The 24,534-nt window shown below is 37.9% G+C and overlaps 1 protein-coding gene across 1 annotated transcript in view; it reads right to left on the bottom strand.

Moving 5' to 3' along the window:
* Positions 1-4,244: 4,244 nt before the first annotated feature.
* The window catches only part of ADAMTS20 (ADAM metallopeptidase with thrombospondin type 1 motif 20), an 88,615-nt gene continuing 68,325 nt past the window's right edge, over positions 4,245-24,534 (bottom strand). The window contains exons 29-39 of the mRNA XM_054631368.2: positions 17,887-18,054; positions 16,500-16,673; positions 15,015-15,185; positions 14,178-14,378; positions 13,915-14,044; positions 13,666-13,760; positions 13,473-13,567; positions 12,946-13,079; positions 12,138-12,229; positions 9,890-9,994; positions 4,245-9,247 (exon numbers count right to left, since the gene is read on the bottom strand). Of these exons, the coding sequence (XP_054487343.2) occupies positions 9,158-9,247; positions 9,890-9,994; positions 12,138-12,229; positions 12,946-13,079; positions 13,473-13,567; positions 13,666-13,760; positions 13,915-14,044; positions 14,178-14,378; positions 15,015-15,185; positions 16,500-16,673; positions 17,887-18,054 (1,455 nt within the window). The 3' untranslated portion in view covers positions 4,245-9,157. The remainder of the gene's footprint in view (positions 9,248-9,889; positions 9,995-12,137; positions 12,230-12,945; positions 13,080-13,472; positions 13,568-13,665; positions 13,761-13,914; positions 14,045-14,177; positions 14,379-15,014; positions 15,186-16,499; positions 16,674-17,886; positions 18,055-24,534) is intronic.

Genomic DNA, 24,534 nt, shown 5'->3' with positions numbered 1-24,534 from the left:
CACCATACTGTGTGTTTCTAGGAGAGGTGCCAAGTCTGTGTGGGCTCATTATGGCAATCCCTCTGTGCCAGCTCTACCCATGGAAACCACCTCACAGGCTGCTGCTGCTGTGATAGCCAAGGACATCACATCTGAGAGGTCTGTGATAGAGAAATCTGGAGTCAGATCATATTTCCCAACTATTAATAAAATTTCCCTTGAAATAAAAGTAGAGGGTCTGGCGTCACTTTATGTTATTCAAAACCATGAAATCCCCCTCTCCCACAATCTGCCAGAATTACTGGCACTTCTGCAACTTCTTAAAAATTTGAGATGTTTTCATCAAGTGAGCATCGTCCCCCTTCAAAATGCACCCAGGGAAGTTTAGTGTTCCAATTCAGCATTGCTGTTTATGAGAAGAGGGAAGGCTGATATTGACCCAGCACAACACCGTGCATTGGAAACATATTAGCAAGAGTATCTTCACTGCATTTACCCCAAATGGTAAATTTGCTTTTTTGCTGCAAATGTCTCTAGGAATGATGCCCTGGGGCCAAGGTGAAGGGTGTAAGCTGTATGTGAGAGGAACAAGGAGAATCTATTTGTTGTCAGCCTCAGGGCTGCTCCTGGGCCAGCAAATGAAACAGAGCTGGGACATTAAGTGACCTCTGTCTTTCTGGCTCTGGCATCAAATTATTGACACATTTCTTGGTGCTATTTTGGCCTCTACTGTTCTCTGGACTGTGTGTGGGTGCATTTTGGAGCAGCATGTGCCAGAGGCCCCCTGCAGCAAGCAGGGACCCTGGAGTAGGTATAGATTTACACCTATAGACATATGGAGATGAACTATCTGTGCTGTGTTGTGCTACTACTTAGTAGGGCAGATGAGGCCATCCATGAAGGTAAGAGTTGAGCTGATGCCTGGCAAGACCTGTTCAATATTTCTTGTCTGCATTGAGTCACATTTTCTTGTTGAGAAGCACCTTTGACTCTAAATGCAGCTATGCAGAGAGCTGGATGGGAAATCATCAGATCATTTCCCAGATTTTAACAGCAAATTACCTTATGTCTTTCATTGCTCAGTGTTTTACAGCCCCCCTGTCCCAAAGCCTCTGGGTATATAAAATAGACCACTGATGTCAGATGGAGCATCTTGTTATTACAGTAAAATTACTTGTAAAATTTGTCACACATAATAAATATTACGAGCAGTCAAGGATCCTAAGCCACCCAACTCCAGGTTTGAAGAAGGCATCTTTCATGTTTGATGTGCCTTTCTCTTTCCAATGAGCTGGAAGGCTGCTGGCTCCTGACCTTCAGCAGGGCAGAATAAGGTCTGTCCAAGCAGGAGGCAGCAAACACCCAGTGCCCAGCCTTGGAGGTGCACACAGGACCCCTGGGTTCCTTGGCAGCACCTGCAGGAAGAGCTATGAGATTGATTCTGGGGAACCAGCTGCCACAGTGTCCCTTGGTGATGTGGAAGCCTGAGCTCTGTGCTGACTGCTGAAGCCCAGGCTGGAAGCAAGCAGCTCCCTGCCTCCCACCTCATGGCCAAGCCCTTGTGATGACAAAGAATCAGCACATTATCACTGGAGAAAGGACAGGGTCACTGAGCTGAGTGAGGATCGCTTCCCAGATGAACAAGCAGGTATTTTATACATGCAAGGGAGATTCTTGGAAATATTCTGTAGTTCAGTAAATGGGATCATGCTTTTTTTTTAGGCAGAAGATCTAGATTTGAGACTGTCATCTGCTAGTTGAAACTATATAGGGATGACAACCTGTCTTCTGCATGCCAAGAGGTCATTTTCTTGTCCTCATATTTATTATTCTGGTATCTTTAGCACATACTTGGCATAGCACTGATCACATCATTTAGCTTTGGCTCGTATGGTAAAGGCAGCGTGAAGTAGCAGCACAGTAAGCAATTAGATCTTTAAAGCAAAATGTGCCCTCAGATTTGCATGAAATTTCTGCTTTCAAAGCAAGTGATTCTTGTGCAGCTATGAGGAATTTACCTGGCAACCTTTCAAATAAGACAGAAGTTTCAAATAACAACTCCTGATGAAAAAAATACCACACGAGTAACTGTGTTACAATATTTATCCTGTATTTCTCTCAGCAGTAGCACATTTTGAAAAATAACAATTCTGAAAAATAACCACATGCTTTGTCCTGAACAAAATGCTAGGGGAAGGTATATGGCTGGGAAAAAACATCCAAAAAACTCCAGAGCCTGAGGTCTCAAGCATGGGGAGCTGGATTCTCATAGATCTGTGCACCAGTGCAGACTTACATGGGTATTACTGGGGTTCAGGGAAGGGCTGGAAGCGTGGCCTGCTGTGGTGACTTGTGGAATCAGGCCCAGAAGTCATTTCTTGCACTGAAGAATGGTCATGCCAATTCACATGCATTTTTTGTAATGTACCATGTTACTAAGAAACCTGAACAACTTTGCCAGGCTGGTACTCATGCTTGAGCTGGCTTATGCCTTTTGATATGGAAGAGGCCACTGGCTTGATCAAGAATGTAAATGTGGGTATGGGTAAAAATATTTAAATACTAAAAAAGCTGGTTGCTTGAATGTGTGTTTCTAGGGCAATATCATTAAAATAAGAGACCTCACTTTTTTCAGGGAGTAAAGCAGAAAGAAAAAATTTTTAAGAACTGATGTCTCCAGAAGAGTTATTTTTTGGTAAGAAAAGTAAAGCACACTCGAGAGGCATGAAATAATGTTTGCAGCGTACAGAAAAAAACAGAGAGAAAAAGTCGCTGAGCAGTGCAAAATTGCCTGTAGATACAATTTTTTAATTAAATTTTTATGGTTCTGACAGCTTATATATAATTTAATATGGCAGCAAAGAAACAACACTGGTAACAATGGTGAGGGAGTTGCTTGCATAGGGGCTAGGTAAGCTTTTCAGGTAGCCAGAAGCACATTTTCTTATTAAAGTCCCCTCTCTCCCTCTGCTTAAGCAGGGTGTAAGTTACTGCTGGAAACAGTGCTCCACTCTTCACTTCCTCTGCTGCTTGGGAAATACTCTGAACATTGAATTTCATATGAGGCAATGCTGTCGACAGCTGGTCAGACAAACACATTGCAGGAGGCTAAGCTTCCAGCCCAAAGAATTTCTCCCATTTTTATGCCTGCCTATCTGCATTCTCCAGAGACCTGTCTCAAAATAATCTCTCAGTAAATATTTGGCAGCATGATACCAAAAATTCACTTGTCCACCAAAGAAAAGCAGCAATGACTCTAATCCTGCCATGGAAAAGAGGCTTCTAGAAGCACAATAATGTCATTCTTCGCTGTGCACTTTCTGGTCCTGCTTTTACATCAGCTTACAGGTTGTGTGGTTTCCCTTTGAGGTAAGAACTATGAATTTACTTCTTTCCCCTTCTCTCTCAGCAGTTAGAAGTGGGAATTCAGCTAAGGATCTGGAGACACTTACTTTTCTGGCAAAGGTAGTAATAAACACAAGACAGAAAACAATAATTGAAGGGCAAAAGAATTCTTAGTTAAATACCTTGTAAACCCTGGTGAAAGGGGCTACTGGTGGCAGCCTTCTTAGCCCTGTCTGATTTGCAGAGCTTCCAGGAATACAAACACTACCAGGGCTGCTGTTTTCTTTACTGAGGTGTATAATAAATGTTTTTACAACAAGCTTTTCTGCAAGATGTTTTAAATACAAAACACTAAAAAGAAACTTTCTGCTCTCTGGTTTTACAAGCACAAATTTCAATTTGTGTTCTGTGCAACCACATTTTTAATTATTCCATCTTCCAAAAGTAAATTCAAAAGCTCATGGACAATGATGAACTGACCATGAATGTCATGACCATGGTCAGCAAATGACAGCCAGAGACAGCTGAAGTGCAAAACAGGATTTCATCCTACAAGGTGTAAATATATGCTGCTGCTATGAATCACTCTAGTCTTCTGCAAATAGAAAATTCATGAGCTCTCCTTGAATGTTTCTTGCTTCTGTAAACCAGACTGCAAAATAAGCCCATACAGTTATTTCAAAAAACGCCTTTCAGTATTCATAAATGAGGGGTTTTTGCTTTCCAAAACAAAATAGTAATGATGAGCAAGACAGAAAAAGCTTGGTTTATTTCACTTCTTTAGAGAGAGTCATTTGTTACAATTTACAGCTCAGATTCTCCATGTTGCATGCTTTGTTTAATTATGCAAATAAAATTTGAAAAACATATGTGGACAAGAAAGTTTTGTTGCAGGAACAGAGATAAAACACACACACAGATTAAAGAGGGAAACATTTGTTTATTGAAAAGGAAAAGGTTCTGGATGGCAGCACAGAGTCAGACATGAGACAGATGAATGCATGCACAGCTGTTCATGTTTAAAGGCAGAATATAGACATAAATACAGTTAGATCTTTGCTCTGCTCTGCTGCTACAGTATTTTTATACAATCAACTCAAAGGAATATCTATCATAACTGAACACAAGGAGAAATTTATCAGAAACAGAGATTGTTTCTTTAAAGCTAGGATAAACAAAGCCCAGAAAAAGCCTCTCAACCTATAGTATTGCAAAATAAACTTAACTGTGCAAAAGCAAACCACCTTCTGTGGATGGCAATATTAAATGTCAGATCCAACTCCAAGTCAGATAGCTTGTATTTCTGTTTGAACAAAATGCAGGTAGTTTACCCCTACTATCACAGTTCTGCTCTGTCTCAAGGAAAGCCAGTACTGTGAAACAGGAATGCCCTTTACAAGCAGTATTTTTTTTCTATGATCTATAAAGCTTATTTTCAAAGCACACCAGAAAGAGAGAGGGCCTCCCTCCATGTTTTAATGATTAGATTATGATTAGTGAGACCATCCTGAAAAATCATAAATGCTCAGGAAATGATGGTCAAATACCATAGGAGAGCAAAACAGGCCACACAAGAGAGACCATAAGGAGGTCTATAGATACAAATACTTCTCCAGAGTTGCCACTTTCTAGCCTTTAAAGGACATTTTTCATATTGATTCTGCCATGGTGACCTCCACTCATACTTTTTCTGCATCAAGTAAGATACCATGCAACTGTTCAAGGCATTTAAGTGCAGCCTTTAGTATTTCATGCTTCAATTTCTACAAAAGTAGAAATATGGAAGTCTATCATATCATGAAAACTAATTATTGAAAAATGCTTTGACAGGCTTCTTTGGTGTGCAGTAGGAAATTGTTTCAATTTATAAATAAGGCCAACATGGATTTACTGTCAACATGGATTACTGCCAACATGGATTACTTTGAAATCTCAGTTGTGATGTTTACAGATGATGCTTATTTTAATGTTCCTTATTTAAATATTCAGTTATCTTCCTTCAAAGTTATTTTTGTAAATCGTTTTCCTTTATCTTTTATAAGTTAAAGTTAGAATACTACAGCCTATTTCTGATCCACTTATAATTCAAGTTCAGTTTTGATAGCCGCAGAACATCAACTTTCACATATCTATTTGTTTCTTTATGGAAACTGTGAAAACAACCCCACATACTCCTTCCTAATTTTTTATACTAATACTAATTCCTAATTATTTAAAACTTTGCAAGTTATAGAAATCACTTGCAAGATAGTAGTGTTTTATTCATATTCTGAATTTTCCAAGAATCTCATGTTTTACTGCATTAAAAATGCAAAGACACAAACCCCCTTCCCTGCTACATGGAACTGTCTTTTCAAACAGCCAACCAAACACAGAAGTTACACTGAACATATTCCAGGTTACAGAAGTGGAAGAAAACCCCAAACATTTCCTTCATCTTGTCAAGTGTGTCTTGGATATTAAAGCCTTTCAGTTAGATAAGAAAACCCATGACTGTCCATCAGAAACCTGCATGTGCTGAAATCACTCAGTCACAGCTCTGCCCATAAATGTCAGATTGACTGTACAACACCCAGGTCCAGATCAAACACCTGGGCATATGCTGCTTCTCTGCAGAGGGAGAGTGGCACAACAGACCAGGATGAATTCTGCTAGAACAGACAACTCTTAGTGCACCCAGAGCCACAGTTTCCATCTCCTCTGCCACCTCCCACAAATAACCTTTAGGGAAGTACAAGTAGAAGACATCTAGAGGATGAATTCATCAAGAGAAGTCACAGGTACTGTCACACGTCAAGTGACATTTTGTTAGAGAAATGTGAGAAACAAGGTTTTTCATACCTAGTCCCTTTTTGGCACTTAATATTCAGATAAGCATTAAATATGTGTGTGTACACAGACAGGTAAGTAAAGTGCACACACACAGCCAAGTGCAGTTCTGTCACCTGATGTGTAATGCTGCCATTGATGGGATTGAAAAGATCCTAGAAGCCATCTAACAAAGCATTGTTACCATCCTCTTTAGCTATTACCATTTATCTTTATTTCTTTTCTCTATGGAGCAGTGACAGGGCAGTTGAGCATTTCATTTCCTAGGCATGACCCAAGCAGGAGAGCCGTGTGACTGTGACAGCCACGGGCAGCTCAGCACACGCAGACCCAGGAGATGGAGCCCACAGCTCTGTCATGGAGTGCCCTGCCATTCTGGCAAGCATCTTGGCTCCACAGTGGGATGGAAATTCAGGGAAATTTCAATTAAAGTATATGGAAACATCTTACTGCAAGTACAACCCATGATCCTCTTTTTTGTTTGAATGGCCTCCTAACATGTCGGCATCATCAAATCTCCAGTTTCTTCAGAGCTGATCATTAGGCTTACATCTTTCTTAAATTGCCCTCAGGACAAAAAGTTAGAAACTTGAAATTGGGATGACTGATTGAGCCCTTTTTCCTCAAAAAAAGGAGAAAAAAATCTTACTCAGGGAAGTCACAAAATGTCATAATGGTTACTTTTTCCCTACAGTAGGCCGAAACTCTAAATCAAGGGTATAATAAAGAAAAGATGCAAAAATCCACAATACAATATAGTGCTGTTCTATGCAAAAGTTGTACCACGTGATATCCTAGAAGTATAGAAAATACATTTTTACTCAAAAATACATTTTACTATCCAAGAAAACATGATATATTGAATACTGCATTAAAAGTCACTTTTTTTGGCAGTGGATTTACAGAGTGACTTTGTGGCAGCAGAGCTGAACCCTTTGTAGCCTTTAGATGAGCTGAAAAGAAAAAAGCTCTGTTGGGGATAGAGGCAAACTGCAGTTGCCCTTCTACCAAAGCAGCAGGCAAGGGACCATGCTATAAAAGCTGGAAAAAGAGAGGAAAACTATTTCAGATTTCTACATTGTTCCAGTTAAAAACTTACAAGGCAACCCCCCCACAAAAATATAGCTAATCATGGGAGGATAACTGGAAAGAGCAGACAGACATGGAGTTCTTCCCTCTGAAGCAGGATTTGCTTCAATATAAATTATTCCTGTAACTATAACCTCCAGTTATTCCAGTACATGTCAATTTATACCACTGTAGAGGAGCATTAAGAATGTAATTATTCTGTAAATTATCTTATTTCAGCTTAAAGAAGCTGAAATGTTTTTGCAACATTTTGTACTTAGAGTACAATACCAAAAAGAGCCCAAACAAATGTACCCTGGTACCATTCACACAAGCATATTTATTATATAAATATTTTATAAATTACAAGATTTTAATTGCAAATGTAAACACTTCTAGGAAAATAATGTTTTATAGTCTTATTAATGTTTACAACTATTATAAGGCACATAGTGCAAAAATACATTTCTGATGCAGAGATCACAAATAATTACCTACATGTGTTATCTTAAAAGAAGCTGGGTACACTTCTGTGGTACAGTATTGTTTTTAATTAATAAATATTGCTAATTCATGGTTAATTTGTGGATAAAAATGTGATATAGCTGCCATTTGATCTACCAATTATACTGGCTTGCAAAATAAATATTTGGTTTACAAAATGTGTGTGGTCAGAAAAATGCATGTATAGTTATTTGGTACATTATAATTATCTGGTACAATTATCTGGTAGAAAATTTTATTCTGAATACCTGAGAGTTGGCCCTAAAACACATTATCTGTATATGCATATATTTCTACAGTTCTGAATTGTAAGAAAATACAAACCAACAAATCAAAGAACTAGATAATTTTTTAAACCTTGTAACTCTTCTTTAAATAGCAGATGTTAGAACTGTATTTACAGACATTGAAAAACCAAACTGAGTCAAAGATGGACACCAAAACCACAGTGGGTGTTGCCTCAGATTTTTACTAAGGTTATTGAAAATGATACTGAATCAGGCTTTGAAGGATGCACACTAATGCAGCCTTTACTAATGTGCCACTGGCCAGGGTAAAGGAGTAAGGTGGATATGGAAAGTGTTTAAGCAAATACATATTTGTGCAATTATACACCAGATCCCATGGTAAACAGAATGCACTGCTTTCACAGTATACATGGATGAGAGGCAGCGATTTAAAATCAGGTTTTGAAGCAATTTGTTTCCATATTTTCTTTTCCTGTAACCACAGCAAACCTAAGACCTGATGTTTAACATGTGCTATAGAGACTACAGAGGTTAAACCACACTTCTCAGTACTTCTGCTAGGATTTGAGCACCACAAAGAATATAATGAAAGGGATGGGGAAAAATGCTTTCACTGACAGAGAAACACACAGATCTATAAAACTATCTCAAGCATTTTGGCTATGTACTTTTCAGCTGTAAGTTATTGACAGATGAACCCTACAAGTTTGCATAAAATTGGAAGTATTGAAATTACCCGTCTCTTTATATAGCAGTAAAGCTTTTGATTCTATATTTTAGCACAATCTGTCATAAAAGATCAGTAGAGGATAAATTTTACTGAATACTGCATAAAGAATTATACTGGTAAGTTACAGGTAAAGAATTGCAATTATGGTAAAATTTAGAGTGTTACCCATGGAAGTAATTCCAGTGCAATTTACTTGTTAGTACATACTGTACTTTGAATAAATGCTTCTCCAGTAAAACCTGGTCTCTGATTGTGATTTATGCCCTTGCTAGCCCACAAACAGATAATACAACCTTGAGTTAATCCTGAAGAAAACAGGAATTCTTATTAGTGAATGTTACAGTAATGATCACTACAGACATGAAAAAATTACACTATACACATACAGAGCACCTAAAATTTGAGCCTAAATGGCAAATGTCCCTGCTTTGATGCTCCTAGTACATCAGAGTTCTCACTGTACTTGAAGTTGGAGACCAATAATTGTGTTAGGAACACATTTTCCACAAAATCCTCCACATCTTCCATATATTTTAGTACCATCCTAGGAATTAGACAAAGAGAAGAGTCAATCAAGAAAAGTGATTGAAATCACAGTTGCACAAAATGCTTCTCGAGGTTTGCACACAACAGACCTTTTGACAAATCATACCTAGAAACACTAAATCAAGAGACAGCAGCATTAGCAAAACAGGAACAGAGATCCTTTATCACTACCACTCTACACCTTGTTCCCAGCTCTCCACCATTCCCAGGCTTACCATCCAATGTTGTCTTAAACCTGGCACACTTACTGTTCTTGTTTAACTTGTTTATTGGTTTCCCATGCTAATAAAGATCAGAGTAAGAAACAAAAAGGATAATCTGTAGTAGGATAATCTTGAACAAAATGTGGAGGCTTGGGTGTTGTGTTTGTGTATTTTTAGAAGCATATTCAAAGCCTCTAATAAACCGAATTAATACAATAACCTCTTAAAATCAGTTAAGTGAAGGGTAGGCAGGGAATGCTGATCTGATTTAAATACTGGACAGTATGCTTAAACATTGTTGAGGAAAACTTTAAAGGGTCAGAGACTTTGAATGCTATTTCTGATTCACAAAAATCACTGTAGCTTTCACTACAGCCAACACTTGTACCTCTTGTTCAAGCTGTAAGAGCAGGTAAAGGAAAACAACATTGACTCACGTGGGATTTGTGTATGTCAGCAGTGGCATAGTTGCCCTGAGCAATCCATCTCACTGTACTGGATAATCTCAGACCTGTACCAGCCAAGTTAATGCTGAACTGGCCCTAGGGAAAAAATTAAAAAAAAATAAAAAAAAATTATAGACCTGATAAACAACAGATATAGAAGCTATTGATTCTAAAACATTTACCCGCACAAATACAGACTCTGAAAACTAGCTTCAGTCAGTTCCTATGAGAATAGGAAATATATTAAAAGTAACAAATTTCACTACCTTGGTAAACAAACTGGGATACAGAAAATGATTAAATTTCATTCACAGAGAAGTGCAATATGCTACAAAGAAGTACTGCCCCCACAAAGAGCCTAATGATTAGTTCAGGCAACACTAAAATCAGAAAACTGCACACCTCTGCATTATTCACTGAAAGCCTGGATTTCTGTATTCAGACCTAGTAATTTTTTATTGCAAATGATAGCTTCTCTGTTTTATTGCTTAATAATGTCATACATATATAAATATATATAGCTTTTATTATGATGATTCATTTAAATTCTGTTGCAAAAATTCAGTTATATTGCTCAGTGTGGCAGATTTATTTTGAGAGCACTTCTATGTAAAGATGCTGTGCTTAGAGCACTCATGTAGCTTAGGATGAGCTAATAAAAACTTATATGGATAGGGTAGGTTGTTCTCCAAGTATCCACAAAGTGGAAGACTTCCATTTAATGAAGGAGGAAATTCATACAAATGGTGTGGACTGATTTCCATTATTAACAGTCCCAGAGTAACTTCTTTCACAGTGACATCATTTTGCAAAAATAAATGAGAAATGCTATTACAATTACAATGACAGCTCAATAGCTGTCTGATGTATCATGCAGCATGTGCAAGGCCAGGAACAGATTTCAAGGACTAAAAGTACAGGAATGGAAACCTTTTGACTGCATCAAAAGTGTCAGCTTCAGTCAGAACTTTTAGATGGAAATAAATGTGTCAGTGCCAAGCCATGTAAGCAGAATGACCTCCCAACAGAAGCTACACACAGCAAACAGATTTGTATCATGCTGCACCCAAAGGACTTGCAGGTTGAAGGCATCCAATACTGTAATGAACTTCAACTGTTTTCTTATCAGGAGTTTAAGTCTGCCAAACCTAGCCACTTCATTTGTACATAAACTGCACATGAACCATCTCTAGCTGCCCTTGGCTGTGCCCACCCACAGCTGGTGCTAAGTTTAGGCAAGCAGGAGAGATGGGCAACAGGGATTCAATTCCAAGCACGCATGAGCCAGTTGGTCTTAATTCCTTTATAACCAGTGAAAAGAAATTCACTTCCAGAGGACAGTTGACCTCATCATAAATTGTCTAATAGTGTAAGGTAAGCTGAAGTGTTTTCTAAGGAATCCTGTTTCTGCCAGGGGGCTGCAAAGGTCAACTAGCTCAGACTAGGGCTACGTCTGCATCATCAAGAAGGACAATGCAGCATAAGCAGACCTGTAAAGTAAAAATTGGCCCAGAGAGCCCAAGTCTGCAGACAGTACACAAATTAGGGGTTTATTTTGGACTAACTCTCCCCTAGTCCCAATCCTCAATAGCATTAGAGTGTATTAAGATCCTTTCTCTGAAGCTCATTGCTGGCTTTAGCTTCATCCAAAAGGGATCCGGTTCAGTCTTTCCAAACTGCTCTCTGATGTGAAACAGCAAACAGCAAACTGGGACAATATAGAGATTAATCTAAAAAGCACCACCCAATAAAACTAGAACACTAATGTAGACACAACAATCCATGTGGAAATTTTAAAGTAACCTGCTAAAAAAATATTTCCTCTGGTAGTCTTCAAAGACATGAAGCATCAGGAGAGAAACAAAGAAAAGATTAGGAAAATTATGCAGGATTATAGAAAAGTCACTAGAGGAGAACAAAGACTGAGAAAGCATTAGGGGAAACAAAGGATACATCAAATCCAGAGAGGCAGAGCAGTACATGAAACACACAGAAAGCTGGAGACACATACATGGAGCCTACAGGGAAAGGGTGTAATAAACAATTTGGGGGAAAAACTGGAAGGGGGGGATGGTGGAACAGGAGAGAAGAGAGTAAGAAAAAAAATACTTATTAATGTTGTACACTTACCTCACAGAATAGGAGATTGGTTTAGAGCCTTACAGATCTAAACAAGTCACACATATTTTTTTTCCTCCTCTTATGTAAACATTTCAAGGGAGTAAGAAATCATAAATACCTGTGGACATCTGGCTGCACTGTAGCAATCTCCAGCTGTAGCAAATGGTACTGCTCTCCCAAGTATAGTCTGAGCAAAAAGAAAATCTGTAGCTAGAAAACAGAAAATTACTCAACACTAACGGCTGCACTTGAAGTTCAGGGGGAAACAGGGAAAAGTGTGAACATGGGTGTTTTATTGTTTGCATTGGGTGGGGTTTTTTTCTTTGTTGCTCCCTTGGAAAGGAAGGTTGTGTGTTTTGATTTGAGAAACAATGGTTTGAATTTTGGTTATTGCACCACTAGTCCAACCTACAAGGCCAGATTTCTCTCGGAGATATGAGTGGGTTAGGAGGAAGATGGATGTGCACCTGGACATTGCACCAAGTGATCTGAGCCAACTTGCCAGCTTCAGGCAGTGGCTTAAAGCCCTGCAAGATTCCCTGTCCATTTATTTAGTGTCTGCCAAGGTCTGAGAAGGTACTAAGCAGAGTTCCACAGGAAAACAAAATGCTGTGGACTAAAATAAAATGAAATAATGGGAACAAAACCTTAGAAAATGAGGGTAGTTCACATACAAAATATGAATCTGAGATTCATGCCACTTGATCACTTGGGACAATTAAACAAGGTAAGTAGTCATGTTCTTTCTTTTTTTTTTTTTTTAATTTGACATTGAATTCTTAAGTTAAATAAGAATTTTGTTTGCCCCAAGACGTCACAGCTAGATCTGTAAGTGGATCAAGTGGATCAAAATATAATTTGGCAATTGTGGCCACATACAATTTCAATAGAATGCTTAAATTGGCTGAAACTAACAAAATGCTTACTTTTAATTTGCATAGAAGCTACATCAAATCTTATTTTGCTAAAAACTGTGAAGCCAGCTGCAAGGTAATCATTTCGACAGGCACAGTCTTGCCTTCTGCTTCCATTGAAGGGACATTCATATGGATTCTGCAACCTAAAGAACAGCAAATATTTAGTTTTCATTTTGAGATTTTTTTCTTAATATCATAATGAAAAATAAGTGTACTGAACTATGCCACATAAAAATATTAGACAACCTTTACTGAACAACAAGCTCAACTTTTAATCTTGGCTCAACTGAAACACTAATGTGGATTTCTACCAAAGTCAAGGCAGAAAAAATTATAATAATTTAGTACAAGTAACATAATTTCAGGCTGAAAGTATCCATATTTCTGTATGTGTGCTCACACACCTGGATATTTAAAGCAGAAAATCAAGGAAAAAAAATCCTACTCTAATTTCTCACAAAAAGTAAATATTATTTTATTATCTTACTTTGGAAGGAATAAATGCACTTCATAACATTACAAAACCACTTCTGTACCTGTATCCATATACTTCAGAAAAGTTTTCTGCTTCACCTTTTACCAATGTCAAATATTCTTTGGGATTCTCTAAGTTCATGCCTGAGCAATAAATCTGGGAGAGAAAATGCAACCCTTTAGCAAAATTTTTATTAGAAAAGAGTTATTTCATAAAAATATGTACTAATAAAAACTCATAAATATTAACAGTACCTTTATCATCCTTCCCTTAACGTTAAGTAGGTATTCACCATCCCTTCTCATCCCTTTTTTAATCTGCATATCTTTGCAGGTGGTAAGAATTTCACCTTCAAAATGAATGATTAAATCATATTAATATTTCAGGAACAGAGCTTACTTTTAGGACTTAATTTTCCATAATTGCATTCCAAATATATTTATAGCTTTAATATAAGTAACCTGGGAAAACATTAACTGCATAAAATCACAGCTATCACTTACATTCTTTCTCATGGCAGATCTTTCTGGCATCTGGTTTTAAATGGGGCAGGCACAAGTCACTAGATAAGCCATTTTCAGTCATACACTCAACTGTTCTCTGCTTTATCCCCACTCCACAAGACGCTGAGCACTAGACATAGATAACCATTAAGACTTAGTTTAGAAAGAAGCAAATAATTAACACCATTATGTCAGCAAATTATTCTTGGCATTTATTCATGCAAGAGGCAGCTATAAAAATGAGCTTGCACATCTGTACTCACTTTGGTCCACTTCCCCACGGTCCAGGTAGCTGCTTGTGAACATCCTTTGACGTTGCATCTGTAAATGTAGGGGGATGGCTGTACCGGGCACTCCGGGTACGCTACAGCCCGAAGGCCGTGCATGTGCCGCCTTTGCACAGAGTGGATTCCAACACAGTAGGGCATCCTCTGCTGGTGACCAAACCCACAGCTCTCTGAGCACTGAAATAAAATAAAAGCACAGAGGTCATTGCTGTGAAAGGTTCTGGGACGTTTCTGCAGAACTGCACTACAGGTAAGTCAGCTCTGAGCCTTGCTCTGGCAAAGCCTGTCATTGGAGGCGTGCCACTTGGGCTGGAACAGCAGTGCACACAAGTGAAGGTCTGCAATTGCTGCATGTGCAAGGGCCACAAAGCCCCATGGTGCCCTTTTCTCAGAGGTTCCAGAGCCATTCCCTCTCAGCTGTGACCCATGCACAGACATGCACACACAGGCAGTGCCGATGTACAAGGGAAACAAAGCACTGATCAAACACTTCACAGAAATCAAGGAAAGCTTTTTGGTTACTTCAGCGAGGTCAGCTTGCAAGAGAGTTTCCTGGGAACCAGCAAAGAAATCCTGTGGTAGGGGCAGCTCTCCTCTAGTTAGTGATCATAGGTCCTGGGTGGTTAAGGGAGGACTCATAACAGACTCTACAATAAGTCATAGCTGACTTGGAAGGCCAATGTGGAGAAAGTTTAGACACGTTCAAATGTAAATATACTTCTTCTCCACATATGTAACCTAAATTTTACAGCAATATAACATTCTTAGATGTAAAGATATATAAAAGATGTATGAGCAGTACAATTAGTGTACCTGTGACAGTTCTCCTGTGAGCACAACATATTTAGAGGGAGATACCCCACAGGTTTTGGATGATGGAGGCTTTGTGGCAGGATCACAGAAACTGTCATCGACTTGGAGCTGGTTTTCATTCACACATTTTACTTTCCTGTAGATCTCCTTTCTTCTAGATGATGCTGAACACTAAAAGTGAGAAAATTAATCACAGTTCAACTAGACATGTACAGAAGGAAGTTGCCTTCTGATTGGCATACACCACTAAAACCCAGACAGCAATACCTTTTGACATCTGCTATCAATGTCAGACTAAATTATTCACTGAATCAGAGTATTTTACTTTGTTTTCAAAGTACTTCTAATCAGGGAAAAAAACCCAAAAAACTGCATAGAGTAACAATGACACAGTAACTGTTGGGTGAGACAGAGGACAAAGTGAAAAGGTCAAGCCAAGATAATAGGTTGAGGGTAAAAACCCTTCCATATGAAAAGGAAAGAGACAGAAAAGGATTTCAGTGAAATATGAAGGAGTAAGTTGGTCCTGAAAACAAAACAAGTTGATCTTGAAAACAGAACAAGGGGGAGAGGGAGATGGACAGGGAGAGGGAGAGCCTAGAAAATTTAGCATATCAGATTACCAATATGACACAAATGCAAAAAATCTTTTTTTGTTTAATGTTAGAGAATAGCTCTTCTGCACACCATTTCAGATATTATATATAATTTTGGGGATTTTTCTCTTCCCCTTCTTTATATGTTTGTAGTGCAAAAATAACAAAAGTTATTACATTTTTAGCATGTAGAAAATAGTGATTACACTTTTAGAAATGACAGCTCTTTCCTGAAGGTATCTGTAAATGTTTTTACATATGCAAATAATACAGGGTAAGAGAATGCTGAGTTTTATTTTCTTGTCTTGCTTCCTCTTTGGTAGGACTATAATGAGATTTATTTTGCTTCTTATCTTTTCTGTGACAAGAAAAGATGCTTCACATTTTTAGATGTTTTAAATCTTCCATACAGAACTTCTTATAAATACTGTCGTCCAAGGATTTTACCTCTGTAGTGTTTACTTCCACAAGACATTTCTTCTGCATTTCTGTTCTTAAAAAGCTGGTTTTTAAAAAGACATTTCATAATAAGGATTCATTAAACATCTTATGCACTATGTAGAGAAGTATGTAGAGATAGTCCTATCAATAAGTACCAGCTCAGAACTCCACCAGAGCTTTTGTCTACAACAATAGACAAGCAAGTCTTGTAGAGATTATAAAAAGGGAGTATAAATAAAGTCTTTGACATTTTTTGTCATTTTTGAAGTTTTGCAAGCCTGACCTTCAAAATTTCTAGCATGGTCATTTGTTATTCTGCAACACAACAGCTACCAGAAATACATCCAAATGTGGGGGGGAAAGAAAAATTTTAAAAAGAACAGAAACCGAACTTATTATGCCATATTGTATGACTCGATGAAGTCATACAGGTTAAAACCTTACTTACATTTTCCCATCCCTGTGCCAGCCAGTGGTGCTGAAGGCAGGGGGGCAGCTGGCAGTGCCTCATGCTGGCGGGGCGCCGGTCACGGCTGCACAGGGCGTCACTCACCGGCCCCACGCCTGACACCTGGCAGGAGATGTCCCTTTGCTGAGTCCCCTCTCCACAGGATACAGAGCACTAAAAGTGATCAAAATTAGTTGTGGCACTGTGAAACGAGACTGTCCCCAGAGGGAGTATAGCTGTCATTAGAAGTTCTTAGGATATTATTTAAAATAAACTTCACAGCCCTTGTGATATGAGTACAATACCTGAAGAAATTTATGTTGAAAATGCAAAACTATAATTAAACATTTTAAAAATACAGAAAATAATTGCATCTGAGGTACCTAACTGAGCTCTCTGTCTACCTTTATTCACGGTAGGGATGATCACGATAGACATGCAAAGCAAAAGTTTGCATTTTTGCAAGATCAGTGATTGAAGCTCTAAGTTTACATCTTGTCTTTATTAGAGACTGACAGTCTTGTCTGTTTTAAAGTACAAATACTACAATAAAAGAGAAAAAATCTCAGTGTTTCAGGTGAGAAAATCTTGCAAAAAGTGTAATATTCTGAGGACACTATCTTTTGCAGGTAGTACTAACAATTTCAAACCCTGAAGAGCTTAAATGCCAAATGCCTCTTTTCCTTCTTCTTGGCCAAAGGAATTTCACCATCCCACTAATGCTTGCTGAGATAAATCTAATTCCCTTTTACCCCAGGCAGAAGCACAGTTATGTCCCAAAGCCCACCTAAATGCCCAAGCTCAATCATAAAGTTCATATTGCTCTATCAAGCCTGGCCAAAATGTGGAGAGGGGTACTGTGTCCAATGTGGGGAATCTTGTGTTGAAAGAGTGAGCGAAATACAAAATATTGCAATGTGCTCAGTTACACACAATTTTACAACAAGGTGACAGATGTTTTATAAGACCAAACCAGGGAAAAGGCCAGTATTTGTGCACACAAACCCTTTTTCTTGTCTTCTTCCCACAAACTTGGCTCCATTTCACTATATAGATTAAGATAGCAAATAGTGATATTACTGAATTCATTGCAGAAGGTAAGAAGTAAGCTTTAAAATTCATTGTTAATATACCAGGTAAGATGAGGAAAGTCCTAAGTAGCTATTCAGTACAAAATTGAGATTAGCAAATAATTTCAGTTTTCACATACATTTATTTTTCATTACTCTTAAAAGAAAGAAAAAGAAAATACAATTAAGTACTTGCTAATTTGTGAATTTCATTGCAATGTGTGCACTCACAATTTTTCCCAGTGAAGCAGTGTGGCATGAATATGATATTGTCTTGTATTTTCATGGAGACCATAATTATGGAAGCTTTTACATACCTCTTTCCATCTGCTGGCCTTCCAAGAAGGACATCTTCCAGCTCTACATATTTTGTATGTTCGTGGTTTTTTCAAATGTTTGCAGTTGTCCTCTTCTATTCTTATGTGGAAGCTGTTAATGCAATGCACATCACGAAACTTCAAACCTTTTCCACAGGAAACAGAACACTGAAAAGAGAAGTGTTATTTCACTACTTTGCTAAAAGTCTCAGAGCAATAAGAAAACCAGAAGAAGTTGTGGCCTCACCCAAAATGGACTCAGCCATTATAGGAGTTTCTGTATTATGACACAACATCTGCTATACATGTCTGAAACTTCTCTGTGAGCTCTCTCATATTGACCACTACAGATCAGGTGCCAAATATCTCTCACATCTTCATTCATGTCATCATTGAGAAATACCCGTGCTCAGCCATCTATATCCATGCAGGAGACAGCTTGATACTATGATCTCACAGGAACATGCTCTAGCAGCTGTTTCCAGATGTGTACTGCTATTTTCATGTAAGCACGATGCTTATCACAAGCACCAAAGACAGGAAAATGCAATATCATGGCGATGTGTGTTTCTAGCTAGTAGGCTACAAAGTCATGTTTGCTTGGCAACTCCCCTCCATGAGCTTTGGGTATCTTATGGAATGTGGCAAACAGGCAAGAGAAGAGGTATGAAGTAGACACCACCAGTTTTAGAGCGGTGCTTGGAGGCGTGGGCTTGCCCCACCCCTCCCAGTATCCCATTTCTTCAGAAAGCTGCTACAAGATACAGAGCTGGTTCTAGGACCTTCCTTCCTTCCTTCCTCCAATGTAAACTGTTGGGGCTGCAGGCTTGCTCTGTGAAACCCTGCCTGGCAGGGTGCCCTAGACGAGACTACAGCGTGCCTGATGGATCAGGCTCTGCTGCAGAAATGGCCATTCCTCTGCTAAACTGCTGGACTGCTGTCAGACTTCAGTGAGGTTGGATTTCAATTCATCACATCAGGGACATCCTATGCACCTACAGAGTAGGGCTACAGGGCTTAAAGAGCTTTCAGTCAAACAAGAAAGTCAATCACCTGAACTTCTTCCACATTAGCTGGCTACTCAGCTGATTTCTCTTGAACCATGAACAACGCGAGTATAACTACTTTAGTGTTTCCTTCCTAAATATTGTCATTAATCCTATTTTACATCGTCCTATATAAAAGTTTAGATCAATGGAGATGATTTTTTTCTGTCTGGAAAGAGAACATGCTTAATTTGATCTAGGATTTCATCCATGATTTATTTTATGCTTGAAAAAGCACTTCCTATGGGAAGATAGTTGATTCAGGTAGAAAAATAATAGTCCAATAAAATTTGAATTTTTTAGTGGATGTGAAAAAAAATTTAAATATAGATTTCCTCAAAAGAAATTAAGATATTTCTCTTCCCTTTATGTCTTATCATCATCATCTACATCATTATCATTACATGCTAACTTAATGAAGCATTTTTGAATACATACATCTTCTATTTTCAGGAAATTAAGTTCAGGTCATTCACCTTTCACTACAAAACCTGGTAAATATTTGCCTGAGAACTACAGATGAAAGTTTTTAAAATAGAGATCAAGTAGTTGTAATAAATTATTCTGCTAGGTAAGAAATGTTTTTGTTTAACAGTTTGTTAAACAGAATCTCAGCTTACTCAGTTGTCCTCAATATCACAAGGATTTCTATGTCTTTAAATATTTATATGTATAATCTTAAAGGTTTAATTGAAACTGCCACTGTGCTTAAAATTAAAACTTTGCAGAATGAAGCAATACATTTGCCACACAATAAAACGGGTGGCATATTTCTCTTATGCAACAATACTTAAAAAAAAGATAAGGACACTGATTTGGCCACAGTTTGCCTTTTACATGCCTACTCTAAAATCTTCATAAAAAGAATGCTTGTTCCTAAATTACTCCATTTTGCTCTCATCAAAACCCTTCAATGTATCTTTTTAAAATAATGTTCTTGTAGTTTTACAATTTATGTTTTTTTTTTAATTTGGAAAATACTTTAAGATAGGAAAATAACAAAAAGTACTTGAAAATTTAATATGTGACTAATGTATGTCATAAAACTTAAAATGTTTAAATCATGTCATTATAAAACCCTTTCAGAAGACTTAGCTCTGGATTTAGAGGATTTATTTATCAAAGAAGGCATGATAACTTGCACAAAAACTAGAATTCTGTTAGTATCTGATAACTGACTCTACCTTCCCTTAAAGCTTTTTTCAAGAATTTCAGACACAAACTATAGACATGAAGGACCCCTAAACTCTAAATGTTCTTCCCTTTAATTCTTTAGCAGGAAGTGAAGCGCAGCTCACAGTTACTTAACCTCCTCCTATGATGTGTCAGAGAAATCCTACATGTCCTTCCTTCCTCAATGGCCTCCACTGCCATCAATAAATCAGGCTCCAGAGAGCTCCCAGGAGAGCCCCTCTTGTGGGACAGCATTCCAGGCTGAGAGCTGCAACCAAAGAAACTCTCCTAAGAAGTCTCCACTTCAGGAGGTGAGGCTACCACAACACAGAATAATCTCACAGCAGGGCACAGTCTCACTCTAATTTGTTGCCCTCAAAATAAGGTGCTAGGACAACACTTTTCAGCAGATTCATATCTTTTTTTATATACCTTGTGCAGATATATTATACTCAACAGAAGTTTTATTTCTTGTACAGGGCTCATGGCTGCTAACAGCAACAGACTATGCATTATGCATTATCTTATCCTGCATCCCAGCCTTAGAAAGATCTTCCCATATCTCTACTCACTAGATACAGCATTACACATTTACTTCTACACAGGTGAGAACTTGATCTGAATTTCTGTGGTTGGCCTGGTTTTTTTTCTCTTTGTTGGTTCAAATTCAACTGAGTTATATCTCTGTTATATTTAAATGTCCTTGTTTGATCTTTATAATTTGTGCTATTACTTCTAAAGAAAAAAAACTAAAGATTTTTGTGTTAATTTATTAGAAGGTATAATTACCAGTTCCACAGAAATGCCTGCTTCTCTTTTATAAGGATGTTCTACTTACTTTTGTAATTAGAATACAGGAATTAAAAGAGGGAGTTCAGAAAGGAAAATACCAGCTTAGATGTTAAAAATAACAGAGGCTTTATGAACAGTTATTACAAATACTTCACTTAAATACTGTTTAGCTTTGATGGCTAAAAGTAGCTGAAACCTAGGTATCTTAACGTAAAAATACAGAAATTCAGATGAAAGATGCTTAAAATCTGAAGGCAGAAATTACTTTCAATTATTTTAAGAATGTTCACATTTTTAAAAACTAAAAAATATAGGAAATATAAGTTATAACTTTTTATAAGTTATAATTTTAAATAACTTTTCAGTAATGTAACTCTTATAAGTAAACTGATCTATTTTTTTCCTTTGCTGTAAAAGACAATAAGTTAAAAAATACTGCTAACTCATATCATGTAAATATCCACATTTAAATAACTTTTTCCAGGGAGATTTTCATTCCATATCAATTTAATGTTATGTTTAAAACTTAAAAACACATGTTCAACATGTTGGGACTATATCAAAAAGCATTAAATGCATTAAATCCTTAAAAGTGTACAGAGACAATATTTCCGCATATAGATTTGCTATCTCCTTTTTTCCCATATTCATCACGATCTGATTCTCTGTTCACATGTATCCAAACCTTCTGTTGAATATATCTTGCACTGAAAAAAAGGACTGTCACTCTGCAAGAAGTGATTCACTTGCATCCTCTTATGGGTTTCAACTTCAGAGCTTCTCAGCTGGGGATTTTTTGTGGGGTTTTTTTGTCTGTGTGTTTTTGTTGTTGTTTTGTGTTTTGGCCGGGTGTTTTTTACTTAATTCATGAGATAACACTGATGTTTAATTCATTATATTAATGTGGTTTTGCTCTGAAGGAATGAAACTCCTGATGCTTGTAAAAGCTAGAAAACCCCACAGATATTAAGTATCTGTAAAGTTCTTAATATAAATATAATTGCCAAAACTTAAAAACAAAAAAAGCACTAAACAAGATGTGCCTCTAAGCAGCTTTGCTACAGCCAAGTGCTGGGGGTACTGCATCTCCTGGAATTTCATGGAGCAGCTCCTGCCCACTTCAGAGTGGTTCCACAGTGCCAGATTCCTACATCTGCTGCAGTGACCATCTCCCACCTATCACAGTGTGAGGAGTAGAAACCTAAATATCTCTAAAGACCACATCCCGTACAATTTCACTGAGACATCAATAAAATTTAGGCAACTGATTTAAGGACTGTTATTAAAGCCTTGCAAGCATATCAGTTACAGAAGCACCTAGATTGCCCTGAGCCACAGCCAAGGACCTTAAAAATGTTACCTTAAAATTATAACAGTCTAATTCTACATGCACAACCTTTTTAACAGATTGGCCCACTCAGGGCTTTACAAACTCATAAGGATAATTAACATCCTTAAAACACATTTTTCTCTATTTCTAATAACAAGTTAAAGAAAGAAATTGCTCTAACTGTACACTGAGTGCACAGCAGATGAGTGAAGCACACTGCAAAACACAGTGATAAATGATATTTAGTGCAACTGAAGAAAAATAAATGCTCCAATTTTATTTTTTTAACCACGTGAAAAAGCTAATACACTTGCCATGGATGAGAAGACTCAGGATCATCAGCGGAAAGTTTCAGAGGTTAGATTACTCTGCATGTATAGTATTCTCCTGAAATTTGGTATATTCTGGCTTCATTCCTTAGATAATATATAAAAAAAGAGTTCTTAAAAGGATCACTTCCTCCCAAAGTGCTTTGGATTCATATTCAGGCAGGCTCAGCTATGTTCTTTACTGCATAGTGACCCACCTTCAGCAAGAGGAGACTCTTCCAGTTCAACACACTGCTCATGGGGGACTCCTGACCAAGTAGGTAAGTGTTACCTGTCCTCCATCACAGAGAACAAATAGCAAAGACAGAACACCAAATCACTCAAATGATGAATAAAAACATTTCATCAATATCAAGTGGGGAATGCCTTTGCATTTGTGTACGGCCAGAGCATAGATCCTGCTCAGTTTCTAGAATGAAAATATAGATTCCATAGAAGATCTGAGTGGGATTGGAAGTGCCTAAAGGCGTCTAAATGCAGCTTACAGGGAGATGTCTTGCACTGAGCTCTAACCCCACCAGTCAGTATTTTCTTTAGAGAGCTGCATACTGAACACTGAGCTAAGACACCTGCCTGCCTGGCCTCCCTTCAGCTCTGTAATGCCAGTAACAAGTGTCAAATTCTCACTGGTGCAGGAGCAAAGCCTTGTTCTGTGCTCAGGAAGCCACTCCTGTCCTCTCAGTGCATCGAGCCCACTGCACATCTCCTACAGGGCTGAACTTTCCCCTCCATGAGCCTGTGTTCCTTCTCGAAGCTCCTCACGTGTTATTGCACACTCTCTGTGGAATATGGTCCTCTCACTGCTTGTTGCCCACCCTGATGTGGTGGTGATCTTCCCAAGGCTTCACTCTCCTGACCGGGGAAAGTACAACTGCAGTAATTCTGGCTGCTTGACCACCCTCCACTCTAACTTGAACATGGTCCTTGGCTACTTGAGAGCGGTCCTCAGGGCTCAGTTTGTCTATAATGTGGTTTCATTTGTATCACATTCCACACAACTGGAGGTTTATGGTGAGAGAGCACAATTTTCCATATATTTTCTGCAGATTAACCACATAGGAAGAAAAAATCCATAAGAACATTAAATCTCAGAAGAAATATGAACATTTCCTAAAAAAAATGTAAATTGAAAAAACTCCATCCCGTTAGCATTTTACACAGAAATTCTAGCACTTGTCTCAACATTGGATAAAGTAATATTTCCCATATGCCATGTTCTTTTAAAAACATAAATCTGCAGTAAAAGCTGGACTTCATTACAATTGTTCAAAGTCATTCCATAACACTGCTAACTAGGATTCATCTGTTTGTCTTTTCTTCATAGCAATAAAGTTCTGTAGGGATCAGCCTGACAAAACTCATGCTTTCTGTGGCACAGATGGACTCTCAGAAATGCATGCCATCATCAATTCCTACCAAATTAGGGCTCTTTCTGCAGCAGACATGCAACTTCACTAAAAGCTCTTTGATTCTTTTGCTATTATTATTTCATTGAAAAGCTGAAGACCTTGTATTATTTGGTGAATTCTGTACCAAATTTCCATAACCTTTTCTTTATAGGAAGTGCTTTGTGTAGTTTAGCTGGTAGCCTAGTGGGCTTCTGGATACTGAAAAGCAGACCAGTAAATAGAAAGCATGTAATAACTTCTTTTTGTATTTGTTTTAGATATACAGAGATTTAAAATATAAATGCATGACTAGAAGATGATAGAGGTAATTTTCTTCATAATAGCTAGTGCAAGGTTTTGGATTTGTGTGGAAAACACATGGATATTTTAGTTATTGCTGAACAGTGTCACATAGCATCAAGGATAGCAAGGAGGCTGGAGGTGCAAAAGTTTTGAGGGGACACAGTCCAGACCAAGTAATGTCATGGTCAGCAATAAAAGCTGTGGGGAAGAGGGAAGAAGCAGAGGTGTGTGGGAGATTACATTTTTCTTCCCAAAGAATGATCACTCATGATGTAGCCCTGCTTTTC

The sequence above is a fragment of the Agelaius phoeniceus genome, chromosome 5, assembly GCF_051311805.1.
Source record: "Agelaius phoeniceus isolate bAgePho1 chromosome 5, bAgePho1.hap1, whole genome shotgun sequence".
NCBI classification, from domain to species: Eukaryota; Metazoa; Chordata; class Aves; order Passeriformes; family Icteridae; genus Agelaius; species Agelaius phoeniceus.
This window is presented reverse-complemented; position numbering and strand designations above follow the sequence as displayed.